Here is a 23,964-nt window from a genome sequence, read left to right as displayed (position 1 = left end):
GGGTTATGTATGCAGGCAATTCTACACTCACAAGTCATCAAATAAAGGAGCTAACTGTGTTTCTATGGGGCAGGAAGGAAAAGAAATTCAGCATAAATTTTAGTTTTTACAAGGCACTCACAGTAGAATGTGGGGTTCCACCTGACACCATTTTGTTTGCAGCACTACTGACTCAACCACTTCAGCCCCACTGACTGAGCATCAAAGCATATACTGAATATACAATTCCACAATAAATCCTCAATGCACATAGGATAGGAGCAAGGCCTATTTTACAGGTGCCAATTGCTGGAGTACGTTCACATTAATTGGATGGCACAGAGATAGTAGAAACCATCACACTGGAAATAAAAAGTATTATGTATTATAAACATGCACATATCGGTGAGCAATTTTCAAAGCTAAGAACTGATCTCAGCAGTCAGTGAAAAGTTAACTCCAACTGAATACTCTCTCCACAGGTAGTGCCCAGTCCTTCAAAAGTGCTGGCCAAAAAATAATAATCTTGATCACTCTGTCCTTCCAAACTACTACCCAATCTCCATCCCACCCTTCACCTCCAAAGTCCTTGGATGTGTTATCATCTCTTGCAACCATGCTTGAATTCTTCCAGTCAGGTTTCCACTGCTGCCACAGAACTGAAATGGTACCTATCAAAGTTCATGTGACTGCAGCTATAGTAAAGTATCCTTCCTTGACCCTTTTGAACTATATACATCCTTTGTCATAGCTGACTATATCATCTTCCAATGCCTCTTCTGCTGTCCTATTGGGTCGGATTGTTCTCATTTGGTTCCATTTGTTTTTATATGGTTATAGTTAGACAATTATTTGCAATGTTACATTTGGAGTTTCAAAAGGATCTATCCTTTGTCTCCTTACATTACTTAAACACAAATTATTCCCTCAGTATTGTCATTCAAAAACATTTCGGGTTTCACATTCAGATCTATAACATTGTCTGACTCTGCCTCTCCTTAGCTCATCTGCTCCTAAAACCCATATCCATTGCTTTCTGACCACTAGACTTAGTATTCAAAATACTCTTGGTCTAAACCTCAACCCTTCATAAAGCTGAGCTCATCCAAAAATCCACTTTCTAACTTGTACCAAGTTCTGTTTACCCTGTCCTGTTGACTGACAAAAGCTTCAAATTTAAAATTATTTTTCTTATAGTCAAATGTCTTCACAGCTTCACTCATCCTTAGTTTAGGACTCAACTTCAGTCCTACAACCTGTCAAGATGTCTGATTTGCTTTAATTATGGTCTCTTATGCAATCTAATAGTAATTGATTCACTAATGGTGGCTGTGTTTAAGCAGCTTTAAACCATAATCCTCTCCATCTTTTAAGATGCTCCTTCAAACTTCTGCTTTGGCTGTACCAATATCTCCTTATGTAGCGTGGTGTTGAATTATGTCTGATAGATCTGCAAAGCATCTTAGGACATTTTCTCAAGTTGAAAGGCACTATACAAATACAACTTCTTGCTGATATGTTATACATTATAAATGAATGCTAAGTAAACAATATTCCATATAATACAAACTCTGATAACTAACCTCATAATGACTGATAATATTGGTAATTTGCAACAGACTTGTTTTACATGAAATTTGTAAAACTAGTTACATAATTTTAACAGAAACAGGTTTTGATTTAGCAAGAATGACCTCATGCAAGTCAAGTCCATACTTCCCTTTTTAAAAAAAAATCAGATCTGCAGAATGCAGTCAAAAAAAATTCCTTCTAATACCAAATATGATCATGCCAAAATAAATTTCAAAATTAGTGCTTCCTTCCTCCTCTAAACATGTACAAGCCTATACACAGGATGTTATGTTGACACACAAATTCTTTGGAGATAATTTGGCACGCCCACCCCCTGAACACCTGAAATTCTCAAATGAGCTGCTTAAACATGAAATCACAACGTATTCAATGTTTTGCAGTTGCACTTACCACATTTACTGAGGTGGTTGAGAGCTTTTTTATATCGCTTCAAATATTTATCAATGTTGTATCGCTGGTAATTAGTTTCCATTTTCTTCAAGTTGTTTAAAAATGGTAGATATTCTTTGGGATCCTGAAACAAGAATAATATTCCAGTACACTTGTGATACTAGTTACCTAATTTTAGCAGAAGCAGGTTTTGATTTAGCAATAATGACCTCATGCAAGTCAAGTCGATACTTTCTTTTCTAAAAAAAGGTCAGATCTATAGAATGCGGTCAAAAAAATTTCAATACCTCATTTTATTTCATATGAGCGGGAACATGGAATGGCAGTGGATCACTTTGTGTTTCAAACTTAATGTGTCAGTTAACAAAATCACAGATCATCTGTGGCTAACTATGTACTCACTTTTGCCCCATATCATTTACGCATTTGATAATCAAAGAGCTATCAATCTCAGATTTAAAGTAAACAACCAACTGCATCCACGTGCTTTGCAAAAGACAGTTCTGAACTTCTACCACCTTTTCTGTTAGAAACGTTTAATAATTTCAGACTTGATTTCATACCAATTTTAAGCTATCCCTAGTATTAGATTCCCCAACAATAGAAAGTGTTCTTCCATCTATCACTCTCAATATTTTGAAAACTTTGATCTAATTACCCCTTAACTTAAATTTCCTGGGAATACAACACTAAATGTATTTAATCGTCTTTGATCATTTAGCTTCTAGAGACCTAAGAAAACGCTAGTAAATCTATGCTGCTTCCAAAGCCAATGTATCCTTCAAGGTTGGGTGCCTGGAATTGCTCTCAGTGCTCCACATCTGCTCTAATCAGTGTTTTGTCCAGCTGTAGTTTGACTTCTAAGTCCTTGTTTTCTTGTCTGTTTCTTTGAATTCCTGGGTTTCTAATTGTTCACCAGCGTTTTTTGCATCTTTTTCTAAGTCCTAGGTACCTGATTTGCCTATGCTGAAATCCATTTGCCAGTTCTTCCTGTTCACTTAATATATTAATGCCTCTGTAATTTTTTGCTTCCACCTACACTACTTACAATGCTGACTATTTTTGTATCATTAGCATTGTTAAATATGCAGCTGTCTATCTTATCATGGAAGTCATTAATACATTTTGCAAATAATTGAGGCTCCAATACAGATACCTTAGATATTACTAGTCAGACCCAACGAATTACAGCATTGCCAATGATACTTGCTTGTGCTCTTTGTCACTTGTTGCTCAACAAACATCCTAACCAGGTCAATATACTGGCTTCAAATGCAGAAGTTTCAACATTTGCCAAATGTCTTATGAGAGACACTATCAAATACCTTTTGGAAGTCCATAAAAATAACAAAAAATTGTGGGCGGCACGGTGGCACAGTGGTTAGCACTGCTGCCTCACAGCGCCAGAGACCCGGGTTCAATTCCCGCCTCAGGCGACCGACTGTGTGGAGTTTGCACATTCTCCCCGTGTCTACGTGGGTTTCCTCCGGGTGCTCCGGTTTCCTCCCACAGTCCAAAAATGTGCGGGTCAGGTGAATTGGCCACACTAAATTGCCCGTAGTGTTAGGTGCAGAGGTAAATGTAGGGGAATGGGTCTGGGTGGGTGCGCTTCGGCGGGTCGGTGTGGACTTGTTGGACCGAAGGGCCTGTTTCCACACTGTAAGTAATCTAATCTAATCTAAAAAAAAACATCTATGGACAGTTCCCTGTCCACTATTTGTTCACTTCTTCAAAAAATTCTATCACGAATGTAAGTACTTTTGCTGTCCAGTCACCTCTCTCTCCTGATCCACTGCCTCGTGCAGTAGGACAGTCCAACTGGAATTCCTCCACTCCTGTGTATTTCTTGTTTGCTTCTTTATTTCCCCTTTTTTGGTGTTTTCCCCTTCTTGGTGTTCACCTCTTACGTGGCCTGGTATCTTGGCGGGTCTAAGCCTGGTCTGTCAGAGGCTCAAGGAGGATCTCGACCTGGTCTCCTGGCATCACTCAGCCTGGTTCCTGGCAACTTTCAGTGGCTTGTGGCGGGTCTCAGCTTGGTCTGTCAGCAGCTTATGATGGGTCCCAGCTTGGTTTCTCGACAGCTCCTGGCCTGGTCTCTCGGCGGCTCATAGTCAGTCTCAGCCTGGTCGCTCAGCAGTTCTCAGCCTGGTGTCTCAGCAGCTCGTGGCAGACCTCAGCCTGGTCTCTCAGTGGGTCATGGTGGGTCTCAGCCTGGTCCCTTGACAGTTTGCCTGCCAGTCTCTCAGTGGTTTGTAGCAGTGTCTTGGTTTGGCATGCGAGTGGATCCTGCCTTTTGCATGTTCCCGAGGCACCAGGCAAGATCGGGGAAGCAGCAATTTCAGCAGCTGCGATGGTTTTTGTGGTAGCAGCATGAGAACAGATAGCTGAGGTCTCCTAAAGAGTGACATACTGGAGGACTCATGAAAAACTGCTGAACTTTTAAGTTATTCCTTTATTTTCCTAGTTTAAACTATGAAAGACTTTCGTACTACCTTATATAGATTAGATTACTTTAGATTACTTACAGTGTGGAAACAGGCCTTTCGGCCCAACAAGTCCACACCGACCCTCCGAAGAGCAACCCACCCAGATCTATTCCCCTACATTTACCCCTTCACCTAACACTACGGGCAATTTAGCATGGCCAATTCACCTAACCTGCACATCTTTTTGGACTGTGGAAGGAAACCGGAGCACCCGGAGAAAACCCACGCAGACACGGGGAGAATGTGCAAACTCCACACAGACTGTTGCCCGAGGCGGAAACTGAACCCGGGTCTCTGGCGCTGTGAGGCAGCAGTGCTAATCACTGTGCCTCCGTGCCACCCTACTTACTTTACTTTTCTACTTAATCTATGTAGTAATGCTTAAATTTTTAAACGCTCATTTCTCTTACTACTTTGTATCTAAGTTTTTTTGTACCTAGGCACCTGAGATGGCACCATGTGTGGTGACAATTTACACTTTTCACTGTACTCCTGTGCTTGAGTACAGGTGACAATAAAATCTGAACCTAACAACCCCTTAGTCCTTTTCCTTAAGCCACTGTCTTCTTTTTTTCTATTAATAGCACTCTAAACAAACATGTTGGGCTCTGCTGCCCGAATAGCTTATTCTTTCACTTCTTTATCTTACCCTAGAAGAACTACCTTATCTTTGCATTGTCTCTTAACAGTGGAGACAAGGAGAATCCTTCTGAAGGACAGCAGACAGGGAAACCATGCCTACACAGTCTTCAGTGATGGGAAAGGCTCTTTACCAAAAAAAAACAGTTCAACAATTTATCAATGTTGCTAAACCTTGCTGTATATTCCCAGTAACAAAAAACACAAGAATGCTGAGAATTCTTAGCAGGTCAGCAGCATCTGTGAATAAAGAAATAAAGTTAACATTTCAAGTTGATAACTTTTTGTCAGAATACCTTCTCCACTGATGTCGCCTAGTATTTTGAGCTTTTTCTTTTTTTATGACATATTTTCAGTGTATGCATTATTTTACTTTTCCCAACATTTTCCTTATTGCAAATTTGAGCATTTGCAGTTTGTGTTTCTTACTTTGGACTTTCTTTAAAGAAGGGCTCATGCCCGAAACGTCGATTCTCCTGCTCCTTGGATGCTGCCTGACCTGCTGCGCTTTTCCAGCAACACATTTTCAGCTCTGATCTCCAGCATCTGCAGTCCTCACTTTCACCTTCTTCAAAGAGTCCAATTTTATTTATTACTGTATAAACTGTGTCCAACTATTGGTAAAAGCAAAATACTCCAGATGCTGGAAGTCTGAAACAAATACCTGTCCTGGAGGAACTCAGCAGGTCTAGCAGCACTCAAGGAGAGAGAAATAGAGTTAGAATAATATCAGACTCAAAATCCTTCTGAACATCTGAGGAAGAGTCATATTGAACTAGAAACATTCATGCTGTTTCTCTCATATATCCTGACAGACCTGCGAGTTTCTCCAGCAATTTCTATATTTATTCTAATTGTAACAATTTCATACATTCCACATCTTGGATAATATGTTCACTGTAGTTGACAATCTTCTCTACAGAGCTTGGAAAAAACATTTGCTAAAACGAAACCAAGTATTAAAAAAAAGCATGCCAACCTTTTGTGATTTCTCTGCGACCATCATCATGAGATCAAAGTCGTATGTGCCCACTGCATAGTCATACAGTTCATTAACATCCACCAGGAAGAGGAGATATTTCAGGGCCTCTTCAGCACTGACTGCTTCAGGATCAGATGGAGGATTCACTGCAAGTTTGCAATTAGAAATGATAGTAAGAAATGAAGAACAGTGCATTTGTGCTGGTCACATTTGTTACAGGAGGAGGACCTTATTATAGAAAGAGCTCTAGTCACTCTAGTTTAACAATAACATTCAACCAATATACAAGTCGCTAGCGAATCCAATAGAAAAATTGGGCAGAACTGTTTTACCCAAAAGAATGGAATTCTTGTACTATATGCAGTAGTTATGTGAATAACTAAAAGATTCCTTTAAGGGGAAGCTGGAAAGACATAAGAAAAAAGGAATAGAAGGATATGCCGATAGAGTAACAAAGGAGGGTTAAGAGGAAGTCTGAATGGAGCATAAACACCAACATTGATTAGTTGGACCGAATGGCTTTTTCTGTGCTGTAAATTCTGGGTGAGAACTAAGAATAGCTAGTATTAACCTTATTTCATTAACAACTCAGGGATATATGACTTGTACATTTTACTGAAGGTAAAATATTAATATATATATAATTTTATTTTCCAAAACTTTTTTTTGTATAGTACAGGTTCAGAAATTACAGCATCATACCTCTGAAGGAGGCAGGAATAGAATTCTAATTATTTCCTAGAGGTAACAGAGTGATGCTATGGAAAAACAGGAACAGAATGTAGCCACTCAATGAGAACTGCAACTGAAGTCCTTCTGTTATTGGTTTCAACTGAAGGGCTCCTTCCTGTATAATATCACCAACATGCTTCAGAAAAGTGCTAGAATATAACTGAATTTTTGTTTACGTTACTTAAGTGTTACCTCTCAGTTCATGGACTTTCTGAAGAGCAATTTCCAGTTCTGGAGCACGTTTTTGCACATGGCAGGTCAGTATTGACAAACTGTATCTATATAAAAATCACAGATAAATGAACAGCATTCTAGGAGTAATAATTTACAAGATTATAATATATACATTTTTACATGGGAAATATTTATAAAGCACTGATCTTTCTAAAGTATTGTAAAGTAACTTTGAGACATTCTAAAGGAAGATAAGAAAGATGGCCTGTTCCAAATGGTTTTGAATGTTAGTTCATTCTTGTCTGAAAGTTACTGATTTAGTATAAAGAAAATGACCTTACAATATTACTTTATCAAGGACTATGGACAAAGAGTACTAAAGATAACACAATGCAGTACAGATTCTCTGACCTCTGCTCCTCTTAGGTAGGAAGAATCACACATTTTATCCCACTTTCAGCTTATGCAATCATCTCATTAGTTTTAGTTGTGGCTTAGTGCAAAGCACACTTGCTGGTTTAATAAGTTTTGGGTTCAAGCCAAAAACCAGAAACCTAAGCACGAAATCCAGACTGACACACCCAGTGCAGTATTGAGGAAGCGCTGCGCTGTTGGCATTGCTGACCTTTAGAAAAACTATTAAACTGAGGCCTCTCTGCCGATTCAGATCAAAGTAAAATAGCCCACACCAGCATTTTGAAAGAAGGGCAGGAGAGACCTTGCTAATGTCCTAGGCTAACATTTATCCCTCAACCAACAACAATAAAGGCCAAGATGATCTAATGACTCCACTTCGTTGACTGTGGGAACTTGCTCTGTGCACATTGGCTGCCATGTTTCCTACATTACAATACTGACTACTCTTCAGAAAATACTTCATTGGTTGCAAAGTGTTTATGCCACCATGGGCTATGCAAAGCAATATATAATGCAAATCTTTCTTACTTGTGAGGGTTGATTCTCTCCATAGTCCTACACAGTGCATCACATACTGTGTTCACCTTAGTCCCAGTTGCACATGCTGAAGTTGATGAGCAGTGGAAATATGGGTACATTGTCATTGTGACATCTTCCTCTCTGGAAAAGAAGAGTAGCATATGCACAACATTGGGTTTAAGGATGCTGAGTCTTTGATTTAAAAAAAAACTTGTTAAAACATAATTTCTCCCTCCAAATGCCCATTGATTGTACAATTGCCAAATTTACGTGCTAAAGGACCATGAAACTGGCCTCAGTTTGTGGTATCATGGTAGGATTGGAGGTACAGCTTACACCCAATGATGTGGCATGCTTGCTACGACCCGGAGGAAATTTAGTGCTGGGGATGTCAGCACTAGAGCAACATGGAGTCCTGAGGGAGGAAGAAAACTACATGCAGTTTGAAGTACACTTAATCTGTCAAAGATGCAATGGAGGACTGGGCTGTTATAGCCATGAACCACAACAAAATCTTTGAGAAATAGTGCATGTTCCTTGCCAGCTATGTAACAATGCCTTGCTTTAGAGCCAGAAAATTGCAGATTAAAGTCCAACTCTAGAGAAGTAAACTCAAAAATCTAGACTGACATTTCCAGTGGAGTGCTGAGGGAATACTGCATTGTCCAAGGTGCTGCTTTTCTTTTGAGGCCCCATGATTTGTCCTCTTAGGTGGACATAAAATATCCCGTCCCATGACTTAAAAAGTTTAGTTCGGGACAAACTTTTGTAGTCAAGATGCTGCAGAAATGAAAGTTTTTGTTTTACTTCTAATGGCACTTACTTCAATTCTGTCAGGAATAAATTGATGTAATTTACAGAATTGATCTGCTTTACGAAGTTCTCCAAATTGTCCAAAAATACCTAAAGATAAAAAGATGTGCAAACATTGGCAAATAAATATTCATATTACAAATAAGTGAAACCCTAGACAAAACCCAATCAATGCACATCATTTGGAGGACTCAATGTTTTCCCTTTGTGTTCGATGGTCATTGAGCAGCACAATACACTTAGTCATGCTCTGGATCAATCAAATATTTTTCCCTGCTATAACCCATTATCAGGACAATTATTAACAGTATTTTTTTTTTCCTATTGTGTAAGTTGTTAATTCTGGTTACAGCAGCAACTGAGTTTTCAGCTAATCACGATCATGTTCCCTTGGGTGAAGTTATCTGAGCATTCAGCCTGATTTGATACTGGAATCTACCGAACTGAGGCTGACTATGAGGAAGTGCTACACATTTGTATTCTTCCTTAAAATAAACTAAGGCCTTGCCTACTCTTTCTGTTGAATGTAAAAGATTATGATAGTATTATTAAGAAGAGCAGGGGAGTGCTCCCTGAACCAATTTTCATCTCTGAACCAACATCACTAAAACAGATTATTAAAAAAGAAATCTATAAATTTGTATCAAAAGCTGGTTAGACTGATTTAAGATTACTGCATGCAGTTCTAGACCCATTCTATAAAGGATATAAAATGCACAGCATACGGTGAAAAAAATCATAAGAATGATGCCAGAATTGAGAGGTTACCCTTACAGCAAAGACTGAACAGGTTAGGGCTCTTTTTACTACAGATGACTGGAAGGTGAATTAAGAAGAGTCTTAAAGAATCTGAGGAGAAGATATGTTCATTTATTTGAGAGTCCAAAACAAGGGATCATAAGTATAAAGTCAAGGTACTATCAAATTCAATAAGGAATGAGGGTGAAACTTCTTATCTAGGCAGAGTAGTCAGAATGTGAAAGCTGCTATCATAAGGATTGGTTGTGGTGAAGAGCATGGATACATTCAAGCAAAAACTGGATGAAGGAGAATGGAAAGGAATACTGAAAGGTGAGATGAAGAAAGGGAGGAGGAGGTTTGCTTGGAGCATAAAAAACAGCATGGCCCAGTAAATCTGAAAGACTTGTTTCCATGCTGTAAATTCTATCAATCTATCATGTTAAACTTTTGTGTGCACAGTAACTTCCATATTACTCATATTAAACAGTGACTACACTTCAAAATACTTCATTGGCTTTAAGACTCTTTGGAATGTCCCAAGATCCTGAAAGGAGATTCAAAGTGCAACACTTTTCTTTCCTACTCAATCTGCAACACACGATGCACTTATGAATCTGGGGAATCACATAACTAAAGATAATAAAAATTCCACAAAAGTAGAAGAAAAACGTTACAAACATTTTTTAAAAAGCATCTAAGGAAGCACCTCAGCCGGTCTAGGAATTATTTCACTAAGTGTTCAGCAAGAGAAATCCAAATGTTCAGAACAGCCTTAACAAAAGGTTACCTATGTCTATATTGGTATTGAATTAAAGAAAATTTCATGTTATACCGCAAATTCACATCACCATCACTAGGACAGCAGTGCAATATTTACAAGGTATTCCTTGTTTTTAAAATTATACTGATATCAAGGTTGGTCTTGAAAGATTTAATTCTATAAAATTACAATAACCTAGCTGTCACTAACAACAAATGTTACCATATCAAACACCATGGTACATACCTAAGCACAATTATTTCATGCACATGGACACTGTGACAAGCATATTCACAATTCAAATATCCCTGAAGAATCAATTTTTCAGACACAATAAAATTAAATAAAAATGTTATACTTTTTCTAGTTGTACAGCTTCAAAACCCATCAACGGTCACTACGCCAATACGAAGTAGATAACATGTACAAGCAACAATTATAGATTATTAGTCACAAATCTGAACCATTGACTCTATTTCTCTCCGCAGATAATGCAGGAACTGGAGAGAATTTTCACTTATGTTTCAGATTTTATATTTTGCTTTTGTGTTTGGAATGACTGCAGATTGGCACTTCAGTTCCTGCAGTATGTCCTTTTGGTAAATGGACACATTGAGAACCATACTTGGCCAGTGCTGAAGTTGTCTGCCTGGTTCAGGGAGCTTAACAATGACTTTCAAGCTTTCCCAACAAAATAATCATGTGCTTGCCTTCTCTGAAGTCAATGAGGAATCTAATGTGAAAAAATTCATTGTAGCTTGATTTTTAAAAATACTTCAATCGGAAAACTTAGAAATCTATACTTGCATTATTTTTTTCTCTTACCAATAACATAGAGTCATAGAGATGTACAGTATGGAAACAGACCCTTCAGTCCAACCTGTCCACGCCGACCAGATATCCCAACCCAAACATGTCCCACCTGCCAGTACTCGGCCCATATCCCTCCAAACCCTTCCTATTCATAAACCCATCCAAATGCCTCTTAAATGTTGTAATTGTACCAGCCTCCACCACATCCTCTGGCAGCTCATTCCATACACATACCACCCTCTGCGTGAAAAAGTTGCATCTTAGGTCTCTTTTATATCTTTCCCCTCTCACCCTAAACCTATGCCCTCTAGTTCTGGACTCCCCGACCCCAGGGAAAAGACTTTGTCTATTTATCCTATCCATGCCCCTCAATTTCCACCCACAGGGATTTACCTCAATTCAAACAAGTCCTGACAGTCTAGCCATTCGGCAAGTTCATAGAAAAAGTCTGCATATTTGGACCAATCAGTTAGTTCCATTCCCTGAATAAAAGCAAAATACTACAGATGCTGGAAATCTTAAATAGTCACAGAAAATGCTGGATAAACTTAGCAAGTCTTACAGCAACTGTAGTCAGAGGAACAGAGTTAACTTTGAGTCTGGTACGACTCTTTTTCAGAAGTTCATTCATTCCTCTGCTATTTTCTCATATCCCTGAAAATATTCCTCTTCAAATTTTTCAATCAACTTAAAATTTCTGCCTACTGGTTATGGACTCATCAACCATTGAAAGATTTCTCTTTGTTTTTATTTTGATCTAAACTCTTCACCATTTTTAATAACTGTCAAATTTAATTGTCTCAGCATTTAATACTTGCCAACTCTTGACAAAAAAAAACAAATGTTTGGTATGGAGTAAAGCACGGAATGGCTGTGAGAGTTGGACTCTCACTCAATAAGGCTGATGAGACAGGAATTACAGCTTTTGAAACATGTCTCTGGCAAATGGTCCTGAGCACTAGCTGAGAGCAAGAACTAATGAACTTGTTCACAGGAAAATCAGAATCAAGCATCTCATGGTTGAAGCAAAGAAATGGAAACTAAGGAAGTGCAACCAACAGAAAAGGCAGTGTGATAATCTAGCGTGAAATACATTAGAAGGTGAAACATCAGGAAAGAACAGGCCAGACTGACTAATGACAGTATGGATATAGAAGATCAGAAACTGACCTGAGGGAGGAATACCAGCGCCTCTCAGAATTGCAGTGAATAGAGAAAGATGCTCATGATCCCTTATGAACTGGCAAATTATGGAAGGATAGTTGTTAATTAGGGTTGGCTTAGCTCTGAACGAATTGCATTATCTCAGCCTCCTCAATAACAAAAGAGATGCTGCTTCACTGTGCTGGCAGTTATAATTCAGTTTACAGATGCATAACCGGGAATACATCTACAACGGTGCCATATTTGCCTTCTGCAGGAAGCAGAATAAACAAAAGATATCTGTTTATCAGCTGTAATGTGGAAATTACGGTGTTGATAGTCTGGGTATCAATCTGCTCTCTTCAGCAAAACAACATGGTATTCTGGCAAACAGGGTGAAAGATCTTTCAAAAGGCTGGATAATAATACTCACCTTTGGGTTGTGATCATAGATGAGATTGAGATTTATTCTCAGCTTTCTCATACATTCAAAGGCTTCCTTGAACCTAAGCCTAAAGAAGAGGTAAATGAACAGGCTGGATTTATAGTCACTGGTTTATGCTACAATTGTTTTTGCAACAGTTTTCCCGTTTCTATTAGTAGACAGTGAAACCCGTAAGAATGGAGATTTGCAAAATGTTGCCACTTATTGAGACCCTCAAAAACTTTACATGTTAAACTGTGAAGCTTTAAAAATTCCTTGCAGCTGTTAGCATTTGGCTGGAGCTTCAGGACAGCCACCTGTATTTTAGAGGTTGCCACACTAAATGTTAAGCTTGCAATCCCACTGGGAGGGGTCAAGATCCATGTTTTCCTCCAAATATAAAATCTTACAGCAGAAGTAAAATTTGCTCAATCATGTCTGTCCTGGCTCTTGGGAACTGCTGGTGAATTTGTCCACCAAGCTCTGCACTTTCCCTCGAAACCTACAATTTTTGTTCCTGTCAAAATATTTATCCAATTCACTTTTGAAAGATACTGCTCAATCTTCTCCCAAAAACCTTTTAAGACAGTGCACAGGCATTTCAGATCATTGTAACTCGCCAACTTCTCTGACAATCATCTTAAATGTGTCCTCTGATGCTAACCATCTGCCAATGCAAAAAGTTACTCCCAGCAAACTTGATCCAAACTATTTATACTTTTTCTCACCTCTACAATATGTCCCCTTAAACTGTCTGCTCTAAGGAAAGCAATTAAAGCTTTCAAGAAGGAGGCATAAACCCTAATAGTAAATCATTGCAAAATCTGAAATTTTAAAATGGTTCCCAACTTCAACTCTGATTTTAATGATTAATGAGTTACAGACCTGTCCAGATTTTTTCGCACCTGCGCCAATACCAGTGCTCGATGGTGAATGACTTCCAGATTCCCACGTGGCATCTGCACAGACAACATAGATCTTACAATACATTCTAAACAGTGTTTCCAACTCTTTTCTGCCCTTGAATTATTGCCTTTTGCATATCCGGATTTTCATTGCAGCTCCACTTGACAGCAGTTGAAAAACTAAGCTCTGGAAATCCCTCCCTAAACCTCTATACATCTTAACTTCTCTTATCTCTCACAACCTCTGTCTTTGACCAGGTTTCTGGTCACCTGTACTAATATCTACTAACATGGCTCAGTGCCAAATTGTGTTTGATAATTGTGCCGATGATACACCTTCAGGCAGTTTTAAAGGTGTCACATAAATACAAATTGTTGTAGAACAAATATATAGTGTTCTAAGCTAGTAAAATAGCCCACAAAGCAGGGAGAGGGGGGAAATTACATTATTCGCTTACAGTTTTCTTTAGCACTATATTTGTACCTTTAGAACATAGAACATAAAACAATACAGCGCAGAACAGGCCCTTTGGCTCTCGATGTTGCGCTGATCCGTGAACTATTCTCAGCTCGCCCCCTTACACTATTCCATCATCATCCATTTGATCATCCAAGGATTATTTAAAACTTCCTTTTATGCACCTTAACTTGATACTTTTTAAGGGGGGAGGAGATTTTAAAAAGACATTTCTTTTTACACAGAGTGGTTCTTGCATGGAATGAAATTCTAGAGGAAGTGGTGGATGCGGGTACTGCTACAACATTTAAATGACATTTAGATAAGTACATGAATAAGAAATGTTTGGAGAGAAATGGGTCAAGCACAGGCAGTTTGGGATTATGGTTGCATAGACTGGTTGGACCAAAGGGTCTGTTTACATGCTGTATAACTGTGTCACTTAAACAGTTGCATCAAGAGCTGAACACATTCCTTAGTTTATCTCCATGTTATTGCTCTCCGATGGTCTGAATCACTGATTCTGGCCATTCACAATTCTGAACATAATACCACTGTACTCCCATAAAATACAATGGCTTGCACACTGTCACTAAACACGCACAGTAAAATACAGCACAGGATCATGAATATTGGGGTCAGCTTCTCAGGCAGAACTCATAATTCTTTTGCTTTAAGATAATTCTGATTCCTTGAGTTTGTTTGATGACAAAAAAATGGATTTTAAAAATTAAAAAAAGTTACTGACTGCAATCCTGGCTAAAGGTCTGCTAAAAAACACTTTATGTAGCAACTCCCAGCAATTTGCTTTTTAAACAAAGCATACTTTTGTAAACAAGCTTCTTTTGATAAATGTTTGAAGGGATATATTTTTTGCGTTTTGGGGAGTAGTGTAGGACAACTAACTGCCTCCTTAAAAAAGCCAGGATGGGCCTCGTATCCTTTCTGGACTGTAAAATCTCATGATTACAGTCAATAGAGATGTACAGCATGGAAACACACCCTTCGGTCCAACTCATCCATTCCGACCAGATATCCCAACCCAATCTAGTCCCACCTGCCAGCACCTGGCCCATATCCCTCCAAACCCTTCTACTCAATACTCTGACCAATAAAGGAAAGCATACCAAACACCTTCTTTACTATCCGATCTACCTAAGACTCCACTTTCAAGGAGCTATGAACCTGCACTCCAAGGTCTCTTTGTTCAGCAACACTCCCTACTGCTTTACCATTAAGCGTATAAGTCCTGCTAAGATTGCCTTCCCAAAATGCAGCATCTCACATTTATTTAAATTAAACTCCATCTGCCACTTCTCAGCCCATTGGCCCATCTGATCAAGATCCTGTTGTAATCTGAGGTAACCTTCTTCACTGTCCACTACACCTCCAATTTTGGTGTCATCAGCAAACTTACTAACTATACCTCTTATGCTTGCATCCAAATCATTTATGTAAATGATAAAAAGTAGTGGACTCATCACCGATCCTTGTGGCACTCCACCAGTCACAGGCCTCCAGTCTGAAAAACAACCCTCCACCACCACCCTCTGTCTTCTACCTTTGAGCCAGTTCTGTATCCAAATGGCTAGTTCTCCCTGTATTCCATGAGATCTAACCTTGCTCACCAGTGTCCCATGGGAAACCTTGTCAAATGCCTTACTGAAGTCCATATAGATCACATCTACTGCTCTGCCCTCAGCAATCCTCTTTGTTACTTCCTCAAAAAACTCAATCAAGTTTGTGAGACATGATTTCCCACACATAAAGCCATTCCTAATCAGTCCTTGCTTTTCCAAATACATGTACACCCTGTCCCTCAGGATTCCCTTCAACAACTTGCCTACCACCAACATCAGGCTCCCTGCTCTATAGTTCCCTGGCTTGTCTTTACCACCCTTCTTAAACAGTGGCACCACGTTAGCCAACCTCCAGTCTTCCGGCACTTCACCTGTCACTCTCGATGATACACATATCTCAGCAAGGGGCCCAGCAATCACTTCCCTAGCTTCCCACAGAGTTCTAGGGTACACCTGATCAGGTCCTGGGGATTTATCCACTTTTATGCATGTCAAGACATCCAGCACTTGCTCCTCTGTAATATGGACATTTTTTTCAATATGTCACCATCTATTTCCCTACATTTGATATCTTCCATGTGCTTTTCCACATTAAATACTGATGCAAAATATTAGTTTAGTATCTGCCCCAGTTCCTGCGACTCTACACAAAGGCCACCTTGCTGATCTTTGAAGGGCCCTATTCTCTCCCCAATTACTCTTTTGTCCTTTATGCATTTCTAACAACCTTTTGGATTCTCCTTGATTCTATTTGCCAAAGCTATCTCATGTGCCCTTTTTGCCTCCTGATTTCTCTCTTAAGTATACTCCTACTGCCTTTATACTCTAAAGATTAATTTGATGTATCTTGTCTATACCTGACATATGCTTCCTTCTTTTTCTTAACCAAATCCTCAATTTCTATAGTCATCCAGCATTCCCTATACCTACCAGCCTTTCTTTTCACCCTGACAGGAATATACTTTCTCTGGACTCTCGTTATCTCATTTCTGAAGGCTTCCCATTTTCCAGCATCCCTTTACCTGCGAACATCTGTCCCCAATCAGCTTTTGAAAGTTCTTGCTTAATACTGTCAAAATTAGCCTTACTCCAATTTAGAACTACAATTTTTAGATCTCGTCTATCCTCTTCCATCACTATTTTAAAACTAATAGAATTATGGTCGCTGGCCCCAAAGTGCTCCCCCACTGACATCTCAGTCACCTGTCCTGCCTTATTTCCCAAGAGTAGGTCAAGTTTTGCACCTTCTCTAGTAGGTACATCCACATATTGAACCAGAAAATGTTCTTGTACACACTTAACAAATTCCTCTCCATCTAAACCCTTAACACTATGGCAGTCCCAGTCTATGTTTGGAAAGTTAAAATCCCCTACCATAATCACCCTATTATTCTTACAGATAATGGAGATCTCCTTACAAATTTGTTTCTCAATTTCCCTCTGACTATTAGAGGTCTATAATACAATCCCAATAAGGTGGTCATCCCTTTCTTATTTCTCAGTTCCACCCAAATCACTTCCTCAGATATATTTCCAGGAATATCCTCCCTAAGTCCAGCTGTAATGATATCCCTTATCAAAAACACCACTCCACATCCTCTCTTCCCCCCCAAAATCTTATTAGTTTAAATCCTCCGGAGCCGCTCTAGCAAATTCTTTAAGGCTTTTCATTCTTCCCATAAAAGTAGTGAAACAATAGGAAAATGCTCCATGGGTATTAACAGTCCTGCTGTTCCTGTTCTAGCGATCATAGGGACAGGACTTTATTACACTATTCGGTTATCTACTAGATGTTATTGGGGTACTAGTTAATAATTGAGATTGGCATTTTGTTCATTAATTGAAAAAAAAATCTAGCTACTTAATCATAGTACCACTAGTTAGGCATTGCAGGTTGTGCTGTATTATTCTGTGATACCAAAGAGAAATCATTCCCCCTAACATAACTGTACAGGCAAATTAACAAACATAGGAACAGAAGGAGACAATTCAGCCCCTCAAAACTGCTCTGCCATTCATGGCGGCTTTGTATTTTTACTTATTTTGGTCCTGTAACACTTAACCTCACAAAAAACTATCAATCACTATCTTGAAATTTTCAATTGGCACCAGTTTCAACAGTTTTTCATGAAGTTCCAGATTTCCCACCACCCTTTGTAAATCTAGTCACTAAATTTGCCATGATGGCACAGCGCTGGATTTCCAAGTTGAATCACAACTTCAAAGGGAAGTTATCTGTTTATAAAAAAAGGCTTGTGTTTTGATTTTGTTCCCAATTATTAAACCCCTTATCCTAACTGCTGCATGATACCTGGGAGAAAGAACAGTAAACCATATAAATAATGTCATTGCTAACCTGAAGGATGAGTTTGGTGTCCTGGGGTACAACAGTCACTATGCGAGATCCTCTCTCCACCCTACGAACTGTTTCATCATTAGGCTGGGACACATGGCTTGAGAATTGTGATAAAGCTGTTTGTGCAGACAGCAAATTCAACAATCTTAGATGGTCAAATTCTCATTGTAAAAGCTATATCAAGTTGCTAACAAATACTGGCAAAACCATTCTGGTTAAAGAGAATGATTGCTCAATTGGATTCAAGTTTTCCTTATTTATTTCTTTATAGGTTGTAGGAGTTGCTGCTGGGCCAGCATTTATTGCCCATTCCTTAATTGTCCTTGAGAAGGTGATACTTGAACTTGCATCAAGATGGGTGGCAGAATTGTTATTTTACCCTGGACAGTGACAAGAAGAATTCCTTCTCATAACAAACAAAATTAAAAATGATACTGATTTTTAAACACCTTAATCCAGGTTACTGCATGTGCTTTAAGCACTCACCTTTTAATGAAGTAGTCCCAAGATTCAGACAATGACAGATGTGTGAATGGGTTGTGAACAACAGGAACTCATCACACACTATAAATGAAGTGACATTGAAGGCTATCTGTTTAGAACAAAAACATCACCAAAATAATATTAAAATGGCATTCAATGTTTCAAGTATACAAAGAAAAAGATAATGAAATGCTTTCAAAGTAAAGTCACAACTTACCTCTAAGTCATTAATATAGAAACGAGATCTTTCTGTCAGACCCAAGACCATTTCCTAGAAGAGACAGCAGATAGGGATACTGCAGAATTTTAGGTACAGATGCTTGAAGTACTAAAACAGAGCTATCCCGTTCTGTTTGTTAATGATGTAAGAGATACAGGAAACACTTCACTTCTCAAAAAATCCTTCAAGAGGTCAACTACATATGCTGCCGGCTTTGTGACCAGCAAAATGGAAAAGGCTTATCTGAAAAAATACCGAACACGTTGAGATACTTTGACAGGATCATACAGAGGGAAAGTCAATGTGTCACTGGGAGTGCACAAACCTCCAACCAGCTCCCTAATTGTTCAAGCATCACCTGCCCTTCCAACTCGGACTGACTGCCCAAGGGAAGGTTGAGGAAATAAATAGCTGAACCATAAAAGCAGGAAGGTCTACAGTTCGATAGGTGAGCTGATTTTGTGATGCCCTGACAAACAGCCTGCCAAACTTAGCGTACAGGCATGAGCATTCAGAATAGGATTCTGCACAAGAATCCCTATTGCATCTGGTGCCGGTGAGACAGTGGCCTGGCAAGCAGCTGACACATTCAGGAGGAAGAGAAATTAAAGTTACTCACCTCACCATCAACTGTACATAGAGCTGTCTCTACACAAGGTTGAGGAAACTGTACTAAACATCCAGTAGTTGACTTCCACTGTTGTACACATGCCTCAGAGGAATCTGTGGGTGAAAGAGTAATTGAAATAGTAATACACTGTATATACGTCAGTGACTTACATTCACACAACTTCTTCCAGAATACATCACAGAAATGTTGTCAAAATATGAAAGCAATCAACAGAAGGAGGCATTAGGGCACCAAGCAAAAGCTTGGTCAAAGAGGAAGATTTTAAACAGTATTTTAAAATAAAGTACTGAAGAAAGTGATCGAGTAATGTGTTCAGGGACAGAATTTCCACACTTTAGGGTTCAGGAAAATGAATACATGATGAAAAGAGTGGAATTACACAGATCTGTCCTTCACAAAATAAAAACACATAGGTTTTTAGTGCCATTCCCTCAGACCCCACATCTGCAAGTCTATAATTCACTCAACTAAATATAAACACAAGTAGCACGAAGATACTCAGCACAACACTGTCTTAACAATCTATCAATCAACTTACTGACCATATTACTTCAATACAATAGGTACCGAGTACTGTACCACAAAGCAAATAAGAGCTAAATTCTGTTCAGAAAATATATTTAGTCATCATCATCCCGCAAAGTAGTAGTCAGAGAATTGCCAGTGATAACTGGCCAACAAAATGGCAATGAAACTGTAGTTGATCAAACAACTACTTCTTAAAGCACTGCCTAAGTTAAATTTGGTATGTGGAAAGGGGAACATACTGAAGTACAAGTTGAAGTCAGGATGAAAGCTTGGCAGCAAAGTTGTGGAGAAGTGGAGAGAAAATTCCTTCTACATGCTTGAAAAAGGGTAACAGTTACTTAAGACAATACATCACAGAGATTCCTCTTATCCTTCCACATCTAACTCCATAGCTTAACCTTCCACTCCCTTCTCCCTCTTACATGTATCTAGTTTCTTCTTGGAAAATATCAACACTATTTACCTAACTGCTCCATGCTGTAGTGAATTGAAACATTCTCACCATGATTTGGGTAATGACATTTATCTTGAGTTCACAATTTAATTTCTACCTCATATTGATAGCCTTTAATTTTGTTTTTCCGTATAAACGAAAACACTTACTGTGTTTACTCTGGGTCTTCCCAAAGTGGGAATCGAGATCCCAAGCAAGAAGTCGGAATTTGGGATCATGAACGCCAAGGCAGCACTGACTGCCACGGAACTCTTACAACAGGCCTCCTCTCTCACAGCCCCCACTTTCTGCTCTCTTAGTTCTTCCTGAGAGTTTGCAACAATTTTCAAACCTTGAAATAGGATCAAACTGGGGAAATGTTTGCGAAGCATTCTGTAATAACTTTCATCATTTTGAAGGTCTTTATTAGGTTACCTTTCACTCTCCTAATTTCAAAAGCATCTTTATCCTATGCTAAGAGACCAATGCAAGTAAATTATTCTGTTTGTGATGGAGTGTCTTTATCCACCAAAAGTGTATTTCCCACAGAATGCTCAGCCCAATAAAATTAAAAGATGTAAATGACATGCAGTGAAACCACAAATATGTGCTCATGAGATATGCAGCTGAACAAAGCTCTTTAACAGAAACTTGCAAGATAAAACATTGTCCATCTTCTATTTAAGTGCTTGATTAGAAATATACAAACCCCAGAGGTATCTTAGAATCTGTCCATTGGAAAGCTCCAAAGCTACAGTCTCTGTCTTTTGGTTGTGACACAGATTGATTATGTGCCCATCCACAGTTACAGGAGACCTGGAACAATTAACAACACCATCATTGTAAACCTATTACAGAAAACAATAAACCGTCACCGGCCTCAAAGAACTGGATTTGATTTTAAGGACTTGATATACCACAGGAAATAATACCGTCAATGCTGCAAAAGAAATGCTGAAACTCGTGAGGAAACAGGATGCTGCTTCACCAGTTGTGCATTCCCAGCATTTTTAATTTATATTTGTACTCTAGACTCTGCAGAGACAGACAAAATAAGGAATTTTGTTGTAACTATTGGAGAGGGCATTTGTTGAGTAAAAGAGTTGAAAGATATATTCTAATTAACTGGATTTAACTGAAGGGAGTAGACAATAAATTCTGGTTCACAGTATGGTTTCTGGCAAAGGTGTGAATGGAATATCAGGAGGGGAACAATGCAGACGAAAAACAAACTTTTAAAGTTCTAAGATGAAGGGCATTGTAAGTATCATAACCTTACTATTTCCACAAGCTGCTAAGACTGCACGCCTAATATGCCAAAAAAATAAGAACTTGGCACTTGGACAATTACAATACCATTAGGATGGATGGTTTGAGTTCTGAGTCTACAAAATGGATCAGATTTCATACCTGATTTGAATCTCTCCTTCCTCAGTCTCCTCTGAAGACATTAGCAACTGACAAACAATAGACTGAGAGGTCCTCGGACCTTGACTAACAGCCAGGAATGCATTCTCCTTTACCCAGGTTATCATTCGTAGTTTCAATGGAGTCAGGGGCTCACTTCCTCCTTCTTCAAACTTAATTCTTTCATTTTCATGAAAACAAAAAATGAAAACAAGAAAATAATTCCATATTTAGTCATTCTTAAATAACTAATTAATACAAATAAAATGCCTTGAATACCAAATTACATTTACAAAATTTAATTCTAGTGAAGAGTTAATATGCAAAACTTACAATGATAGTATTATTTCAACATATATTTGCTATTTATACTGCTTTTTGGTGATAATACTTTGTCACATTCTGTTACATTCTTAATGCACTGCAGCAGATTTACAAATGCCTGACTTACAAAAATTCATATTTACAAACGTGGTCCCATTCATGGATTTAAAATGTAAAGACCTGATATCCGAACATTTCCTATACTTCCTGTACAACAGCTGCTTTACATTGTCCTGAACTGTGCTCTGACTTGTAAATAAATTTACATGCCCGAATGGAACCCATTCGCAACCCATGGAAAACCCTATGTAATTTGCAACATACGTACTCTGAAATGCTCAGTGAAACTCACAATGTGGATTGGCTTGTGGAGTAGCAAGCCTGAGGTTGTTTTGCAAGCCTAACGTTACACTTCTTTAGAGGCTTACACGAGTTACTGTTTGAGAGGTCTGGTCAATTGTTATATTTGGTTGTGGTGGGTTGTCTCTCTTGCACGGTGCTAGGTTATGTAGGATATGTTTGGAGAATCTGGAGAAAGTGAGGACTGCAGATGCTGGAGATCAGAGTCGAAAAGGGTGGCGCTGGAAAAGCACAGCAAGTCAGGCAGCATCTGAGGAGCATGAGAATCAACGTTATTCCTGAAAAAGGGCTTATGCCTGAAATGTTGATACTCCTGCTCCTCGGATACTGCCTAACCTGCAGTGGTTTTCCAGTGGCACACCTTTCAACTGCATTGCTAATGTGCTAAACAATAGCTGTTAGAAGCTTAAAAATCACACAACACCAGGTTATAGTCCAACAGGTTTGATTGGAAGCACACTAGCTTTCGGAGCGACGCTCCTTCATCAGGTGATTCACAATCACCTGATGAAGGAGCGTCGCTCTAAAAGCTAGTGTGCTTCCAATTAAACCTGTTGGACTATAACCTGGTGTTGTGTGATTTTTAACTTTGTACACCCCAGTCCAACATCGGCATCTCCGAATCATGTTAGAAGCTTGACATTCAATACACCATGTATAAAATCATGCTAATTAATCATAGTGCCACCACTTAGGAGTCAGAATTTGCAATCATGAAATGATACAGCACAGCAGGAGACTACTGATCCCATTGTGCCTGGGTCAGTAAGTTCAGGAACTTAAGAGCAGGAGTAAACCATTCAGTTGGATTGCGGATGGTCCACAATGTAGCTTTATTTACTTACTTTGTTTTCACAGCTCTTAGTAACTTTGCCCATCAAAAATCTATCAATCTCAGATCTGAGATTTTCAACTGACCTCCAGCCACAACAGCTTTTTGGTTGAGAGTGTTCCAAATTTCCAATACTCACTGCACAAAGAAGTACTTCCTGATATCAGCCCTGAATGACCGAGCTACAACTTTAAAGTTAAGTTCCCTCTTATTCTAGAATGCCTGAATGGGGAAACCAGTTTCTCTCTGTCTACTCAAACAAATCTTTTTATATCTTAATTAAAACACCCCTTAATCTTCTGCAGTTATTTGAATAGAATTTTCATCAAACAACCTGCTCTCATAAGTTAAGCTCTCAGCACTACTGCATTAAGGTGTAGCAAACAAGGGCAGGACTTATACAGTTAATGGTAGGGCCTTGTGTTGTGTTGTCGATCAGAGAAATCAAGGGCTTCAGGTACATAGTTCTTTCAAAGTTGTATCACAAGTAGACAGGGTGGGAAGGCATTTAGCATGTCTGTCTTCATTGCTCAGACCACTGAGTATAGGAGTTGGGGGTGTCATGTTAAGATTGTACAGGACATTGGTAAGGTCACGTCTGGAGTACAGTGTATAATTCTGGTTACCTTGCTGAGGAAAGATATTAATAAATTGGAGAGGGTTCGGAAAAGATTTACCAGAATGTTGCTGGGACTAGAGGATTTCAGTTATAAGGAGAGGCAGGATCGGCTGGGACTTTTTTCAGTCGAGCGTAAAAGGTTGAGGCTTATAAAATCATAAGGGGCATAGATAAGGTGAACAGCAAAGGTCTTTTCCCAAGAGTGGGAGGATTCAAAGCTAGGA

The 23,964-nt window shown here is 39.0% G+C and overlaps 1 protein-coding gene across 1 annotated transcript in view; it reads right to left on the bottom strand.

Annotated features, from left to right (window-relative positions):
- The window catches only part of elp1 (elongator acetyltransferase complex subunit 1), a 72,833-nt gene that overhangs the window by 23,801 nt on the left and 25,068 nt on the right, over positions 1 to 23,964 (bottom strand). The window contains exons 14-26 of the mRNA XM_043716357.2: positions 21,609 to 21,785; positions 20,908 to 21,014; positions 19,226 to 19,329; positions 18,604 to 18,657; positions 18,390 to 18,495; positions 17,904 to 18,019; positions 13,491 to 13,564; positions 12,615 to 12,693; positions 8,735 to 8,814; positions 7,921 to 8,052; positions 6,994 to 7,079; positions 6,067 to 6,215; positions 1,963 to 2,086 (exon numbers count right to left, since the gene is read on the bottom strand). Coding sequence (XP_043572292.2) covers positions 1,963 to 2,086; positions 6,067 to 6,215; positions 6,994 to 7,079; positions 7,921 to 8,052; positions 8,735 to 8,814; positions 12,615 to 12,693; positions 13,491 to 13,564; positions 17,904 to 18,019; positions 18,390 to 18,495; positions 18,604 to 18,657; positions 19,226 to 19,329; positions 20,908 to 21,014; positions 21,609 to 21,785 — 1,388 coding nt within the window. The remainder of the gene's footprint in view (positions 1 to 1,962; positions 2,087 to 6,066; positions 6,216 to 6,993; positions 7,080 to 7,920; positions 8,053 to 8,734; positions 8,815 to 12,614; positions 12,694 to 13,490; positions 13,565 to 17,903; positions 18,020 to 18,389; positions 18,496 to 18,603; positions 18,658 to 19,225; positions 19,330 to 20,907; positions 21,015 to 21,608; positions 21,786 to 23,964) is intronic.

The sequence above is a fragment of the Chiloscyllium plagiosum genome, unplaced genomic scaffold, assembly GCF_037043375.1.
Source record: "Chiloscyllium plagiosum isolate Xiang-an unplaced genomic scaffold, Cpla_swu_hap1 HiC_scaffold_2, whole genome shotgun sequence".
In the NCBI taxonomy this organism is placed as follows: Eukaryota; Metazoa; Chordata; class Chondrichthyes; order Orectolobiformes; family Hemiscylliidae; genus Chiloscyllium; species Chiloscyllium plagiosum.
Note: the sequence above shows the minus strand (reverse complement) of the source record. Positions and strands in the feature narration are given on the sequence as shown.